This window comes from Nuphar pumila, chromosome 11 (genome assembly GCF_984573655.1).
Source record: "Nuphar pumila chromosome 11, dmNupPumi1.hap1.1, whole genome shotgun sequence".
NCBI lineage: Eukaryota > Viridiplantae > Streptophyta > Magnoliopsida > Nymphaeales > Nymphaeaceae > Nuphar > Nuphar pumila.
In genome coordinates this window covers 11,883,209-11,900,228 of record NC_143259.1, presented here as the reverse complement: position 1 = coordinate 11,900,228, position 17,020 = coordinate 11,883,209, and the positions used below count along the sequence as shown (strand labels likewise).

Sequence of the window (17,020 nt, the reverse complement as noted above, 5' to 3'; positions counted from 1 at the left end):
TTTTCAAAATTCAAAGACTTACTTTCCTAACTTTGATTATTTCAAAGACTTAGAACTTCAAGTATCTTTTCCTGATCTATCTCAAGTTCTAAGTTAAATTCCACTATTCGAAGATCATTTCTTCATTCCCTTATCACATTTACTTTAGAACCACTTGGAAAATCTCAGATTCTCAAAAGTGTTTTTCTCAAAAGCATACATTTCTGCATTTACATTGCACAAGCATGATTCTTTGTGCATTTTCTAGACTTAGAATAAATTCTTAAGATAAAATTAAGGCAAAGCAAAAAGGCATAAATTTGATCCTTGGTTCGATTACCCCTGGTAAAGGTGCCAGAAACGGTCGAACCTCGTACCGACGAGTGAATCCCGTCTCTCAATTTTCCCGCAAATATTTCAAGAACGGAGGTGAGCAATTTCCTAAAATATTTTCAAAATTAAGGTCAAGTGAGACTTTGCAAAAGAGTTCCTCTCTCTTCTTCCTTTTCTCATTCTTTCTTCTTTTCTATCTTTTATTGCCCTTCAAAAATGGAACATAGGTTAGAAAGGCAAAGAGAAAGGAAAAGAGGAACGAGAGGAAAAATTTTGCGATGATCACAGTTAGGCGTGTGGGTCAACCCGCCAACCTGACTTGCAAACCTGAGAACCCGTTTACCCGACCCAACCCATTTATTAAATGGGTTGGCGGGTCGTGTTGGGTTACCCGTTTAATAAATGGGTCGGGTTCGGGTTGAGGTATGCTGACCCGCCAACCTGTCGGGTCGACCCGCCAACCCGACACGATTGCCACCCCTATTTACAACCAACTTCTTTTCAAACAATTATGGGATCCTCATTGTTACAAAGCCTAACCATTCCTCCCCAAGTGGTGAGGGATGATCCAACCAAGCTAAGATTTCCTGAGAAAAGTTTACTTTTAGAAGCATTATTTATGTAATGCAGTAAGCTTAGAGTGGTGGACCCTCCTAAGGATGAAACAAGACAAAACAAGTGTGTGCAAGTTAGTGACATGTTAATATGAAAATGAAATCACAAAAATATAGCAAGAGAAAGAGGAAAAAAGAATACTTACTTGGGCTCCAATAAGCTCTAGTCCTTGCACATTGCACCAACATATATAATATTCCCACTCACAAGCTATAAATCCAACATAGTAATGCTACTATAATTGGGATCCTACATGGGAAAGGTTGGTTGGCATTCTCAAGATCCGGTCTTGGATCAACCATCCTTGACTCTGCAACTTGGGTGAGTCAACCCAAGCAAGTCATGGTTTTTCATTAATATATTAAAAGTAAATACCAAGTATATATTTTCTACATATAAAAACTTTGTTTAAAGAGTATATTCATTAGGTTTTTCCTATCTATGTTTTTAATAATAAATATAAATATAAATATAAATATAAATATAAATATAAATATAAATATAAATATAAATATGACCAATTTCAAAGTTTTGAATATTGTCACTTACAAAAAAGAAACAAACTTATATTTATAGGCAATAAATATGATAATAAAAAATAGGATAATATCATAGATAAGTCTAGGCTGCTGATTGGCAAATGGAGTACTGACTAGTTAAATAAGTTATGAAATAAAGAATGCTTAATTGGGAGTAATAGATAGTGTTTAAAGTGCAAACTTATTCAAAAGCAATAGAATTAGATAAACTTAATTAGAAATTAAAAACCTTACTTAAAAAAACATGAACTACATGCAACAGTCATTAAGGAAGGCACACATTGGGTGTAAGGACTTGTGTTTAGACTTTTTAATAGGGAATGGACATAATTAACATTAATTAGAAAGTAAATATTTCTAAAAAATGGGAACTACATGCAACCAAATAGGTCATTAAAGAAGGAATCCATAATTGGGCATAAAAGATGATGCTAAACTTATTAAAAAAAATAAATTTAATGAAGCTCATTATTAACAAAAAAAATATCCAGGAGACTTGGATGACTAGGCCAAGTTTTATAGAAAAATCATTGAATCGGATGTGTCCCAATTGGCTTGGTCGACTTGGCCCTAACAAGTCATCTTGACTGAGTCACGAGTTGACTCATGGAGTTTTCATTCCCAATAGAAAAACTACCCTACAAATCTAGAAAAATGAATTCCTAAGCCTAGAGCAACAAACTTAGATTTTTTCACTAAAATGTGAAAAAATCCTTAACAAGAAGTGGCAAAAACAAACTATCCTAGGCTATTGGAGTGCTAAGCACTCTCTCCTATTTCCCAAACTTGGTGACCAACCAAGTGAGAAAGCTAGTCTAGAAAAACTACTGCGTTACCTAGGGAAAACTACCTAATCTAGAAAAGAAGGAATATGAAATTTACCCTCACCGAAGCGAAAAGAAGTAAGAAAGAAGGTAGGCACTTACAATTCTCCTTCAAACTCCATCCAAGTATACACACACACTAGTGGAAAAGTTTATGCAAACTTGAAGTGTGTTAAAAATGAAGCACACTGGGGGTATTTATTGGCATTTTTGGACCTTACCTCGCTAATATCGTCGACAGATTTACCATCTACTGCCAATCAAGGTCATCGACATATGGACCATATGCCGATGATCAAATGGGTCTAGATACAAGTTAGATCAATTTTAATCTTGATCCAAACCTGGATCTAGTCAGATAATCACAAATGGACCATTTGTCGACTATCAAGTGGATCCAGATCAGGTTTGAGTCAAAACCCAATGACTGTCTTGAGTTCTATAGGTTCACACATTGAAATTTAAGCAAAATAGGCTTTAGCGGTTGCCATTGACCACCACTAAAGATCTTTTTTTGACACTTTAGCGCATTCTCATTCGACGTAACCTTGGATGTTTATATATATATATATATATATATATATATATATATATATATATATATATATATATATATATATATATATATGAGAACTAGAAATATGAGAACTAATGTGTGAACCACAATTTTCATGGATTTTTTTGTTCTTTTCTCTTGAATCTAGCTAACTGCATAGATATTATCTACATGCTTGGTTTTATAAGAACCCACTCTTGAATCATTCAATTTTGATGCATAAACAAGATTTTTTAAGGCTTTAAAATCAATGGCTCATAATCTTCATAAATATTCAAGCATTCAAAAATCACATTTTTTCCTCAAAAAATACACAATCCAATGGTTGATTCCTATTAAATTTCCCATGCCAAACACATCCACATGGTTGGATTTGTAAAAAAGTGTTGAAAATACCCATATTTCTTGTTCTCATATTCTAGTGACTATATATATGAGAACTGAACATATTAGGCCCCATTTCTCGTTCTGCCTCATTCTGCCCTATAGGTTTCAAGTGTTTTATGAAAGATCTGAACCGTTAGATATATTTAGCATGATCAATTTAGTGAGAATCAATTCTTGGATAATGTTTTTTCGACAAAAAATATGATTTTATGAGCCAGGAAAAATTGGTACATTTATAGTCATTGATTTTGGATCACTGGAAAAACCTGTATACAGATCAGACTCCAGCAATCCAAAAACTGGTTCCCACTAAACAAAACCTATAGGTCACATCTATGGTGTTAGACTTGAGAAAAAATACTTAAAACTACAATTTTTGAATGAGCCTAACGAGACCTAACGAAAAAGGGGGCCTAAGGAATACATTTGATTCCGATGCATGGATAGGTGTTTGTAAGGTTTCAAAAATCAATGGCCTATAATTTTCATGATTTTTTGAGGATTCAAATACCATTTTTTCATCCAAAATGTATGATCCAAGTGTCGATCTCTAGTAAATCATTCATGCTGAACACATCTATGGGGTCAAAATTTAAAAACAAACAAACTGAAAATCCATTAGCATGTTTCATTTTTCTCATATATATATATATATATATATATATATATATATATATATATATATATATATATATATATATATATATATATATATATAAGAAAGCAATATGAACCAAATGGCCAACTGAAAGTGACCTGATGTTTCTTGTATGTTTATTTACAATAAATCATGCTTTCTTGCAGTTTCAAATAATGGGTGCATGCCTAACCACAGTGACAGGTGAATTTCTTGTGAGGTTAATGGGCAAAATATGGGGGGGTTCTTGAATTTTTCATGTGAAAATATTTTGGCATCGACATTGGTAAATCATAGAAAAGTTCTTGGATTGGATTGCAAAAGGACAGGAAAAATGGTTTCATACGCATATTTCTCCTTTGTTCGGTTTTAATTAGTCTAATATTCTTGTACGTGAGCACCTGTCAGTGAGCAAGTGATATTCTATTCTGCGACTTGTTTTTTATTTGCTTTAAATTGTTCAAAATGGTGAAAGATAAACATGGTGCCCATATTCTTTTTTTTTAAAGGCAAGCTGGGGTTAGGCAGACCCCTACCAACTGTACCATTGGGTTTTGAACCTGCAACGTCCCAACACAAGGTGACGTGCACTAGCTGCTCCCACCAGACAAGCGGAGCCCCCGTTGGTGTGGTGCGGGAATATGGTGTCGATATTCTTCCTAAAACATAAAATGAATAGATTTTAACATATATTATTACTATGATTGACAAGAGGGATAGCACTGATGAGATTCAATTTAACATCCTCTTAGCTCAGAATTGTAGTAGACGGAGGCAGTGTTCTAGTCTCCCATACAGGGCACTCATAAGCTTGACCATAGGCCTAAGGTCACAGGCCCAATCCCTCTGCCTGGTTCATGCAACCTGGCCAGTCCAAGCCAAGGTTCTTAAACTCACAAATAACTGCTAAGGGTTTTGGATGAAATGATATTTGAAAATAACCATTGATGCTGATTTCCAATTGTTTTGCACCGTATGCCAAATCTTCCAAAATTCTTTTGAATGGAGATTTGGCATCCGGCCTTTGATCCATCAAGATGGGCGGCCGATATTGAGATGATTTTCTATATCACCTGATCTGCTGCTAAGTGAGCCGAATGCACTGAGCTCCCGTAGTTCAACCTTGGCTTCTTTTGCTAAGTATCATCTTGAGCCCAAGCCTAAGAATCCTGTCATGAGCTTGCACCTTGTTTTATAGAATTTTTTAATTTGCTTTGAGGGAATGATAAGCAAATAAATGAACTACCCACAATTGCTTTGCTCATCTGGTAGGGCAACTTGTGATTGCCACCAAGTTCACAGGATAATCACAAGTTCGAAACCCATGGGGAGCACCCCTTGTTGCAATTACCAATCGAAGGCCTGCCAATGTGCAGTCGACGATGGGCGTTTTCCCTTGGCATAGAAAAAAAACAAAAAAAAAAAAGAAGAATAAATGAATTCCCGATATCTTGTATCTTTTTTGAAAGAATTATATTTCATTAATTCAGAAATCAGAAGATGGTAATCCAAACGATGAGATATCATTTGGGTACCAATACAGAATAAAGTAGAAAACCGAACATAGTATAATGACAGGTTGAATACCAACTTGGTAGGAGAGCAGAGGCCGGTTAACTCAGTCCAGACACCTGTAAGGATCTAACATTCACCCAGTTAGAAAATAGAATAACCCAGCTGACTGCGTCAATGATCATGGAGTGAACCCGATCCAATAGAAAAGACAGTACTGGAGTTGAATGCAGGTGCTGTTAACATCAGATGAGAACATGATTCACGCCAATCCACCGAAGGTCCTGGTTTGGCCATTTCCTGCGCACCCTGTTGGTGGTCTCCCATCTCAGTTGGCACAGAAGCTGATCATGACTGAGTTTGACGTCCCTGAAGATATGATGATTGCGTTCAAGCCAAGTTACACTCCAGGCTGACATTAGCCAGACCCATCATACAAATGTCCATTTCTTTCCTTGCTGCTGTAAAAGTTGTGCAATTAAAACATGATGAGGGAATCGCAGTTATTTCCAAGCCAAATTAAATTCATTCCAAGGTTGCTGCAGTATTTTTTTTGGGAAAGGACAGTCCAAGAAGAGATGCCTAGTTGATTCCTCGTGACCATAACATAGGTAACAACTGCTGGCTAGTTGAAACCCCTTCTGCTTCGGCCTACATTTAGTTTGGATCTTTTCGTGAATGATGAGCGACTTTGTTAGCGAATCTCATAAAGGTAACCCAAGCCCCCCACAAGGATTTTTTTGGCATCCAAATAGGAGAGAGATCACCTAAAGCTTTGTAAAGAGAGGCTGCATTGAACTGTTCATCAAGTGATAAACGTCAAATGGCCTCATCAGGTTGCTGCGTCAATAGAACTCCCTCCAAGTCTGACATGAGGGCAGACCATTGCCGGAATACCTCCTCAGAAGGGTCCCATTTGAGATCTATATTCCACGCATTTGAGATAGGCGTACCAACATTCTTCACCTTTTTGAGTTTACCATGAACAACGTGATATAATTCAAGAAACAATTCCTTAAGTGGCCGGCCCTCCCTCCAAATATCACGCCAAAAGAGTGTGAGCCCTCCGTCATGAACACCAACCATGATAAATTGGCAGAAAGCATCAATGACTGTCAACCATCCTTTCCAAATCCCGGAAGCCCCTTGCCATCTATAATTTTTCGACAAGCTCCTAGGCCAAACTGATAAGTCATATTTTTTTTTGAAAAAATAATAGAAAGTCTACATTCCTTCTTGCAAATAGGGATGGCAGTGGGGCGGGGCGGGGGACAAGGTTTCCACCCCCGCCCCGCCTCAAAATTTTATCCTCCACCCCCGCCCCGCCTCCGCGGCGGGGATGGATTTTATCCTCCACCCCCGCCTTCATCCCCGTTTCATGTCCTCCACCCCCGCCCCGTCCCCGTCCCCGTTTGTCAAATTGCATCCCTACTTAGAAATCATTCACGTTAATATTTCAGTTAATGATAAATGAATTCATCCACATGGAAAACAGGATCTCCCCGCCTTCATAGCCCAGACAAAAATTAGATTTTACTTGTGCCTAGTAAACTAATACATAACATCCATGGATCATGCTCTAGAAGATATTGAATGGACTCAGTTCCTCATCCTCCATTTTTTTCTGAACTGGAGAATATTATTTAATAATTAGAAAAATGAATATGCAAATAAGTTGATCTGAAATGTTAAAAAAAATTAAGCCAAATCAAACAATCACTATAAATGAAAAAATTAACCTATTGAAACCTGCTTTATAATCACAGAAAAATGTGTCCACTATATGAGAAGATTTGACAGCACAAGCAAAACCACAGAGTGCAACACAAATTTAAAACATGAAGGTCCAGAAAGAAAGCAGAATGGAAATATTGCCCTTATGCTTCTTCAGAATGTCAAGCAAAACCCTAGTCCAGTAGCCACGATAACTTAGATTACCAAGATCGGAGTGGTCTCTCAGGTGTCCCAATCTTACCTTCTTTTTTTGATAGTTCATACGCTGACAAACAAACAATGCATCAGCCATGTCAAAAGTTGTTTTTAAGATCTCAGAAGATGTCAAACAATGCATCAGCCATGAAAGGAGGGAGAGATCGTGTCGGCCAACGGTGGTCGGTGTCGGCAAACGGTGGTCGGCGTCGGCCAACGGTGGTCGGCGTCGGCCAATGGTGGTCGGCGACGGCCAACGGTGGTCGGCGTCGGCCAATGGTGGTCGGCGACGGCCAACGGTGGTCGGCGACGACCCAGCTCCAATGATAATGCGGATGGGAAAGGGGAAGAGGCGACGACCCGTCTCGGCGGCTCCAGGGTTAGGAAATTAGGGAAGGGAGTTAGGGTTAGTAAACATGTAGAAAAATATAAAGGGTTGGGGCGGGGATGGGGCGGGGCGGGGCCGGGACGGGGATGGGCCGGGGGCGGGGCGGGGATGGGGCGGGGCGGGGCGGGGCGGGGGAACGTGTCAGTCCATCCCCGCCTCCACCCCCGGACGGGGATGGATTTTAACCTTCGTCCTCGCCTCCATCCCCGTTTCATACCCTCCATCCTCGGTCCAAACGGGGCGAGGCGGGGCCCCGCTTTCCCCCGGTCCACTGCCATCCCTACTTGCAAATCAGCCCTAACCATTTGGCAAAGAGTGCCAAATTATGTTAGAAAAACAAGCTTTCTCACAAGTGAAAATCAATGGAAGCAATATATATATATATATATATATATATATATATATATATATATATATATATATATATATATATATATATATATATATATATATATATATATATATATATATATATATATATATATATATATATATATATATATATATATAATGCTTCCATTGATTTTCACTTGTAAGAAAGCTTATTTTTCTCAATATCTGGTATCAAAGCTTGGTTAATCCAATTCTGATTCGTAATATTTTTGTGTGTGAAAATTATGAAAAACAACGTTGGGCGTATGATTAGCTTGAATGATACAAATTGGATGACTTGAAAAACAAAAATGAAAGATCTTTTGATTTGTAAAGATTTGGATGGACTTATAGAGGTGATAGCGGCAAACCAGAAGAGATGAAAGATGACAAGTGAAAAAAGGTAGATCGAAAAACTGTCGGTTTCATTCGGCACTGGATTGATGATAGTGTTTTTCATCACGTCTCTACAGAAAATTCAGCACATGGTCTTTGAACCAAACTGAAGAGTCTTTATGATAGAAAGACGACAATGGATAAAACTTTCCTATTTCGAAAGCTTGTGAATCTTAAATATAAAAAGGGTACTTCTATTACAGAACATTTGAATGAGATTAATAGCATTATGAATCAGTTGGCCACCATGAAAATTACCTTTGATGATGAGTTGCAAGCCTTGCTACTTCTTAGTTTACTTTCTGAAAGTTGAAAAATCTTGGTGGTCATAGTTAGTAACTCCGCACCTGATGAAATGGTAACAATGAGCCAAGTTACCAGCAGTCTATTGAATGAAGAGACAAGAAGAAAATCATCAAGTCATTTTCACTCTGAGGCATTTGTGATGGAAAATCAGAAGAGAGGTAGGAGTAAGAGTAGGGCTCCGCACAATCGTGACAAATCTAGAGGTCGTTCAAACTCGAGTTCAAAAAAAGACGTCGAGTGTTATTATTGTCACAAGAAATGACACATGAAATGGGAGTACAGAAAACTCAAGTTCAAAGAGCAGAACAAAAAGAAAAATTCAAAGGAAAAACAAAATGATACAGCTGCAGTAACAGATGATGAACTCATGATTATCTGTGATGATACTAGCATTAATTTGATTGGACAAGATACAAATTGGGTAATTGATTCTGGAGCTTCATTTCATGTTACCTCGCGGACTGATTTCTTTACTTCTTACTCACAAGGTGATTTCGAGAATATTCGAATGAAAAATGAAGATGTGTAAAAAATTATCGGTATAGGTGACATTTGCTTGAAAACAAATATTGACTGCAAATTGTTGCTTAAAGATGTGAGGCATGTACCAGATATTCGACTAAATTTAATCTCTGCTGAAAAGTTGGATCATGAAGGCTACACCAATAATTTCAATGATGGAAGGTGGAAGCTATCCAAAGGTTCTCTGGTATTAGCAAAAGGAAAGAAGACTTGTTCTTTTTATACTATGCAAGCAAAGATTTGCAAGGGTATTGTGAATGTTGTGGAGAATGACTCATCCACCGATTTATGGCATAGAAGGCTCAAACATATGAGTGAGAAAGGGTTGCAAGTTTTGTTCAAGAAAGAGCTTCTAGTGGGGATAAAAGGTACATCTTTGAAAATATGTGTTCATTATTTTCATGGTAAAAAAAATAGAGTATCATTCTGTAGAAACATTGCATCTAAAAAATCTCATGTTCTAAATTTGGTACATTCTGATGTATGTGGTCATTTCAAGGTTAAGACACTTGGTGGTCTACTATATTCTGTTACTTTTATTGATGTCCACTCTAGAAAAGTTTGGGCTTATACACTGAAAATTAAAGATCAAGTTTTAGATGTATTTAAGCATTTTCAAGCCATGGTTAAAAGAAAAATTGGTAGATAGTTGAAATATGTTCGCTCGAATAATGGTGGTGAATACATTGGGCCATTTGATCAGTATTGCACCAATCATGACATCAGGCATGAAAAGACAATAAAAAAGATACCTCAACAAAATGGGGTTGCAAAGAGAATGAATCACACCATTCTTGAGAGAGTCGGATGTTTGTTGTCACATTCTAAATTGTCAAGATCTTTTTGGGGTAAGGCAATGAGGACATTAGTTGATCTTATCAATTTGTCTCCTTCTATTTTGTTGAATGACGATATTCTAGAAAAAGTTTGAACAAGAAAGAAAGTCTCCTATGATCACTTGAGAGTATTCGGCTTTAGAGATTTTGTTCATATTCCAAAGGATGAGAGGTTCAAGCTTGATCCTAAAGCAAAGCAGTGCATATTTCTTCGCTATAGGCATGAAGAATTTGGCTACAGATTGTATGATCTAATTGATAAAAAGGTTGTCAGAAGCCGGGATGTTGTTTTCTTGGAAAAACAAACTATTGAAGACATTGACAAGCTTGAGACAACTGAGTCTAGCACTGGAGATCTTGTTGACTTAGATCCTTTTGATTCACCTATTATTCAGGATATCATTGAGGAGATGCAAGCATCTCATGATAATGTAGAGGAAGAAAATGTTGAGCCAGAAATTAAGGGAGAGCAGTCACCCCAAGATCCACCTCTACAGTCACCGTTAAGGAGATCTACCAAAGAGAAACAACCATCTAGAAAATACTTTTCACATGAGTATGTGATGATAACAAATCAAGGAGAGCCATAGACTTATCAGGAAGTTTTGGAGCATAAAAACAAAACTGAGTAGTTCAAGGCAATGAAAGAGGAAATGAAATCATTCCATGAGAATCACACCTATGATTTGGTGAAGCCACTTAAAGGGAAGAAGATTTTGAAAAATAAATGGGTCTTCAGACAAAAGAATGATGAGAACAACTCTCAACCTAGATTCAAGGCACGACTTGTTGTTAAAGGATTTGGTCAAAAGAAGAGAATTGATTTTGATGAGATATTCTCAATAGTTGTGAAGATGTCCTCTATCCGAACTGTACTTGGTATAGCTGTAAGTATGAATTTAGAAGTTGAGCAGCTTGATGTGAAAACTGTATTTTTGCATGGTGACTTAGAAGAAGAAATTTATATAAAACAACCCGAGGGTTTTATTGAGAAGAGTAAGAATCAATTGGTTTTCAAACTGAAGAAGAGCTTGGATTGAAGCAAGCACTCAGACAGTGGTACAAAAAAATTGATTCTTTCATGACTGAGCATGGGTATTCAAGAACCACCATAAATCATTGTGTGTTTGTGAAGAAATTTCCAGATAGTAATTTTACTATTCTCTTGCTTTACATTGATGATATGCTAATTGTGGGCCAAAACACAAGCAAGATTAGCAAGCTGAAGTTAGAGTTGAGTAAGTTCTTTGCCATGAAGGACTTAGGTCTAGCAAGATAAATTTTTGGGATAAAAATCATTCGTGACAGATCACATAAGCTGATCTGGTTATCATAAGATAATTATATTAAAAAGGTTCTTGAGAGGTTCAATATGAACAAAGCAAAGTCTATTAGTTATCCTCATGTAGACCATTTCAAACTTAGCTCAAGACAATCTTTTACGAGTGACGAAGAAGAAAATAAGATGCAAAAAACTCCCTATGCTTCAGCAGTTGGTTCTTTGATGTATGCCATGGTTTGTACTCGACCGGATATTGCTCATGCAGTTAGGGTTGTTAGTCGATTTCTATCAAATCCGAGGAAAGAACACTGGACAATAGTGAAATGGATTCCGAGGTATCTTCAGAGCACTTCAAAGATGAGTTTGTGTTTTGGAAGAAGAGAGCCTATTCTTGATGGGTTCATAGATTATGATATGGCTGGTAATGTCGATAGTAGGAAATCTACTTCTAGTTATTTGATTACTTTTGCAGGGGAAGCAATTGCATGGCAATCGAGATTACAGAAATGTGTAGTTCTCTCCACTACAAAAGCTAAGTTCATCGCCATCACAGAAGCAAGTAAGGAATTATTATGGTTAAATAATTCTTACAAGAGTGGAGATTAAAACAAGAAAGGTATGTTCTTCATTGTGATAGTCAGAGTGCAATCTACTTGAGCAAGAATTCCTCATTTCATTCAAGATTGAAATCTATTGATGTTAGATACCATTGGATTCATGATGTTTTGAATGATAAACTGTTACAACTTGAGAAAGTTCACACTGATGATAATACTTCAGATATGTTGACTAAGATATTGCTTAATCACAAGCATGAGAAGTGTCGACTCTTGGCAGGAATGATCAGAGCCTCCACATAAGTCGGGAGGAGGAGAATTGTTGGGTTTTCCTCCTTTGTGGGACCCATCTATTTAGTGAATAGATCTTTTGATAACTGTTGATTTATGGCATGCTTTGGAAATGCTCATTATCATTATTTCAGAGGATTCCCAAAGCACGTCCTTTGATTGTCTCAAGGACTATTTTCTATATTTGCTGAAAAGCAATAGTCTCTTGGCAGAGTGCATGATTTTTTCTGTTGTGGAGCAGCGTGTGTGGTTCTGCTAGCAAGGAGTGCTTCTCCACTTCTTTTGGGCTGCTTCGTGTGGTTAGTTCTTCAGAACATTTGGTGAGGTCTTTCCTCTTGTTACTTTTCGCTACACCTTTGTGTGCTTGTAAGGCTTATGCCTTTTGACCACTTTGTAAACTCTGTTTAAAGATAGTGAAAGGGACTGATTTATCAATCGTCGTGGACATACCTCAGTTTGAGGGAACCACGTAAATCCTTGTGTGCTTCTTTAATTTTTTGTTACTATATCTATATATATATTGCACCCATTGATTTTCACTTGTGAGAAAGCTTGTTTTTCTCAACAAATTAAACCACTGAATGTCCCGAATCCCCAAGCCACCAAACTTAAGTGGTCTTGAAATATCCGACCAACCCACCAATGCTCTTGAGCTACCTTCAATGTTTCCACTACAAATAAAATTTTGAAACACTTTAATCAACCTTTTTTCCACCTTTCACTGCATTTGAAAGATTTGAATGAAATGGAGGATCATGGTAGAGATTAAATTTTTACCAAATTAATACGACCCTCCCTTGATAATAAGCGAGCCACACATGATTAGATCCAAACCCTCACATGGTCTTCCATCGTACCCCAATGTATCTCGTGCAAGACCCTCAAGTGAAGCGGGAGGCCTAGATTCATCAAAGGTAGGGAGCCTCTATTACAATAAAAAATATGAAATTTGTTAGAATCTTCAGTTCTTAATAGGGCATTGAAGTTTGCGCCCCCTCCCCCCCCCCCCCCCCCCCACCCACACACACACACACACACACACACGCCAGTTATCTGACATATTAGATAGTATGTCCTAAATTATTGTCCCAAGTTTCACCAAGAACATCCTTGTACGAGCACTCATGCATGGGCTATAAACCGTGGTGAGTAAGAATGATAATGCATCATCTTGAAAAAATACAGAAATAGAATACTCTCCAACAAACGCCATTGACCCCAGCAAATCTTCTTGCCAAGCAACAAGAATGCCCCCCTCCTGGCCCTTCGTCAGCCTGTCCACATAGTTGCGATTTTCCCAAATTTTATTCTAAAAAGCTTTATCCACAGCTTGTAATTTAGTTTCCCAAATTTCATTCATCGGCCTATCCACATATTTACAATTTTCCCAAATTTCATTCTAAAAAGCTTTATCCACATCATGTGATTTAGTTTCCTACATGCAAATTATATCTGGCCTTTTTTTGTTTAATTGGATGGGATAAAAAGTGTTGTTTTTCGCAGCCACCCTACCCTTGTGTGGTAGGGTTGAGGGAACCCTTACGAAGATGTCCCCATCACCCTTCTCAACCTCTGCTTACCCTTCGGTTCCATGGCAATGGACACACACCAAGTGGGCGAGATATACAATTTTATTGCTTTCAAAACCTCCATTAGGGTACAATAATCATCAAAGAGGCATGTTTCACCTCCGACCTCCTTCCCGCGGCCTTCACGTGATCGAGCCCATCCCTTTTGACATCATTCCGTTCCTCCATAACCAATGGAATGACCACCTGGTCCTAGCTCTCCCTTCCTAGCCGAACAGGCCACCACCTTGGCTGGGTTTTTTTGAGGACAGTGGACCGGGTCAGAAGACTGGATTGGGACCAGGTCGATCCAGATAGCCTCAATGTGTATATATGGGACTGGGCCTAACTGGTGTTGAGACCGAACCCAACATCATGGACGTTGGATCTGGATCATCCTCTATCAAAACGTCAGTGTCAGTTTGAAATACACTGACCTCGTTTTGTGGAGAGCAGGGAGGAGTGTGCAATTGATCCAGGTGGAGCTTCCCGAACAACGCCAACTCCTACAAGCGTGATTCTCAAGGAGGATCTCGTTAAATTCACCAACCATGATTGTTGCCACTCCAATTGGCCCAAGATGGAAGGTCTTTTAGAAAACGTTACAAGTGGGTAATGATGAAAGCAGTCACCTTTTCCTGTAAGTAGGGATGGCAGTGAGGCAGGGCAGGGCGGGGCGGGGGACAAGGTCTCCACCCCCGCCCCGCCTCAAGATTTTATCCTCCACCCCCGCCTCCACCCCAGCCGGGGAATGGATTTTATCCTCCATCCCCGTTTCATGTCCTCCATCCCCGGTTCAAACGGGGATGAGGCGGGGCGGGGATATTGCGGGGAAAAGTGCACGTCCATCCCCGCCTCCACCCCCGGACGGGGATGGATTTTAACCTTCGTCCCCGCCTCCATCCCCGTTTCATACCTTTCATCCCCGGTCCAAACGGGGCGAGGCGGGGCAGGGGCCCGCTTTCCCCCGGTCCACTGCCATCCCTACCTGTAAGGCAACCATCTTCCCTTCTGTTGAGACGGTTGACCTTTCCAGTCCTCACGCAAAACAGAGAAGCCCTCATCACTGTAGTTCGCCGGACCGGCAGCCTGCCATTTTTTCCTTCTGGCGAGCACCAGACCGTCCAGATTCGACTTCAACGCCTCCTTATGCAACTTCGCGGCGGTCTGGACTCTGTCACGATCTCCAGGGGCCGACTTCAACGGCTCCTTATGCAGCTTCACCGCAGTGCGAGCTAGGTTGCACTTGAAAGAGCCAAAGAAGATAACATCGTCCGATTTCGCAGCCGGCAGTTCAGTTGTTAGAAATTTCTGCTGATTGACCGTCGATTCGGTATGCTTGGAAGGCACCCTCACCCTTGCAGCCCGGCAGATCCAACAGTGGTCACTCCTTCTGAAGTTAACATATGCATTGCTCATACATGTCCAGTCCGCATGAAGTTTCAGTGCTGGTTCAAATCTCGCCGACGACTGCCTAAGGTTGCGTCGTCGGAAACCAAGTTATTCACACACCGTTATATGACAAATTGTTATAAATATGCATATGTTATTTTTTTTCGAGGCTATATGAGCATGTTGTGTTGAGCAGAACATTAATTAACACTTGTTCAGTTCAGCTTATTTAACATAATTGCACCTATCAAGCTGAGTACAGGCATTTTTAACGAGCTCGAATGAGGTCATTGCCTAGCCAGAGAGAGCCTTAGTGATCAGCAGCAACCTGGCTCACTTGCTAAACTTACAGCATTTGCTAGCTTGCAAGACAACTACAATTAGTACCATCTATTCGAGGAAAAGTTTAAATCCAAAACATCTCCTTCTAGGGCACACGCTACGTTCTCTTATTCTTCTGCCTAACCTTTCTGCCTTTTTCGTAGCAAAAGTGGTCAATATTCGATTCGTCATTTTATACATTTTCCTTTGAAAAGTTTTGCTTTTGAAAGTAAAGTCATTTTATACATATAAGAGTGCTTCGTGATGAAGGTCCCTTATAGAGTGAAGCCCTCTACATAAAGAGTGCTTCACTATAAGGGACCTTCATCAGGCATTCGAGCAGAATCAATAAAGCACATATGTGCATAATTCTTTTTTCTTCACAAGCTCACTTGTCACAAGCATATATAAGAGAAACATTTTATTGTCGTGGATTGCCCTCCATATACGCCATATATACTTTCCTCATTGATGGATATTGGACAAAATAAATACCTAGGGATGTTTGTTTCATGCCTTTTCCCATATGAAACTTGGCCTCCTTTCCTAAGAGGTTGAAACAAACATCTTCATGAAAAATATGTAGTGGAGACCACATAAATACAAGAACAGAAATGCTATGCAGATCCCTTTCACTGACCACTATAGTTATCATGCCACATGGCACATCTTTATCCCCGGAACCGGTTCTACGGTTAACCAGTTGAGGGCTGCTTCCATTCAAAAAACAAGAAAGAAAAACCGACTCTCTCTCTCTTATTTTTTGTGCTTTATATTTATAGCTCCTAGCTTATAATTATTTAATGGGAGATATGAATTACCAACTTTCCATTAACATCTCTCTCTCAACCTGGTTCCTACTTTTAGATTCATTTCATCCTGATATTTAAAATAAACCTACTTCTAAACATGCTAATCTCTATGCAGCTTAGGGGTCATAAAGACCGGACATGATTTGGATCAAGCATGATCCAAACAAAAATTAGAATTGCGTGCAATTGGCTTTGAATCTGAGCTAATGAATTTTGATGAAGCAAGGCCGAATGTCGTAGAAAATACATAAGCGACTAATGGATCCTGTAAAAGAATACTGTCAACACGCTTTTTACTTGTTATATATGAAGTTAGTTTAAATTTGATCAGAATCCAAACATAGATTTAATATAACATGTTCATCCAAATCCGATTTGACTAAGAGATTAATCCGTCTAAGCCAACCCAATTGGATTCAACCCTTCGTGAATGGATCTCATTAAGGATTCAAGTTCATATATATATATATATATATATATATTGAAAGAAAAATATTCACACTATTATTAAGAAAAGTTCATATATAATCATATCCACTGCAAAAAGTTCATTTTTTCCTGGATCAGGCATGATCCAGTTCATTTCCAAGTTTTATCATCCCTTGGCTGCACAGATGTAGCATGCCTAAAAGTACGTCTATTTTAGTATTCGAAATGAATGGATCC

At 38.8% G+C, this 17,020-nt stretch overlaps 1 protein-coding gene across 1 annotated transcript in view; it reads left to right on the top strand.

Moving 5' to 3' along the window:
* LOC149821972 (heavy metal-associated isoprenylated plant protein 4-like) overlaps nucleotides 1-5,798 on the top strand; it is a 49,003-nt gene extending 43,205 nt beyond the window's left edge. The window contains exon 5 of the mRNA XM_089980201.1: nucleotides 5,632-5,798. Within this exon, the coding sequence (XP_089836327.1) occupies nucleotides 5,632-5,798 (167 nt within the window). The remainder of the gene's footprint in view (nucleotides 1-5,631) is intronic.
* The last annotated feature ends 11,222 nt before the right edge of the window (nucleotides 5,799-17,020 follow it).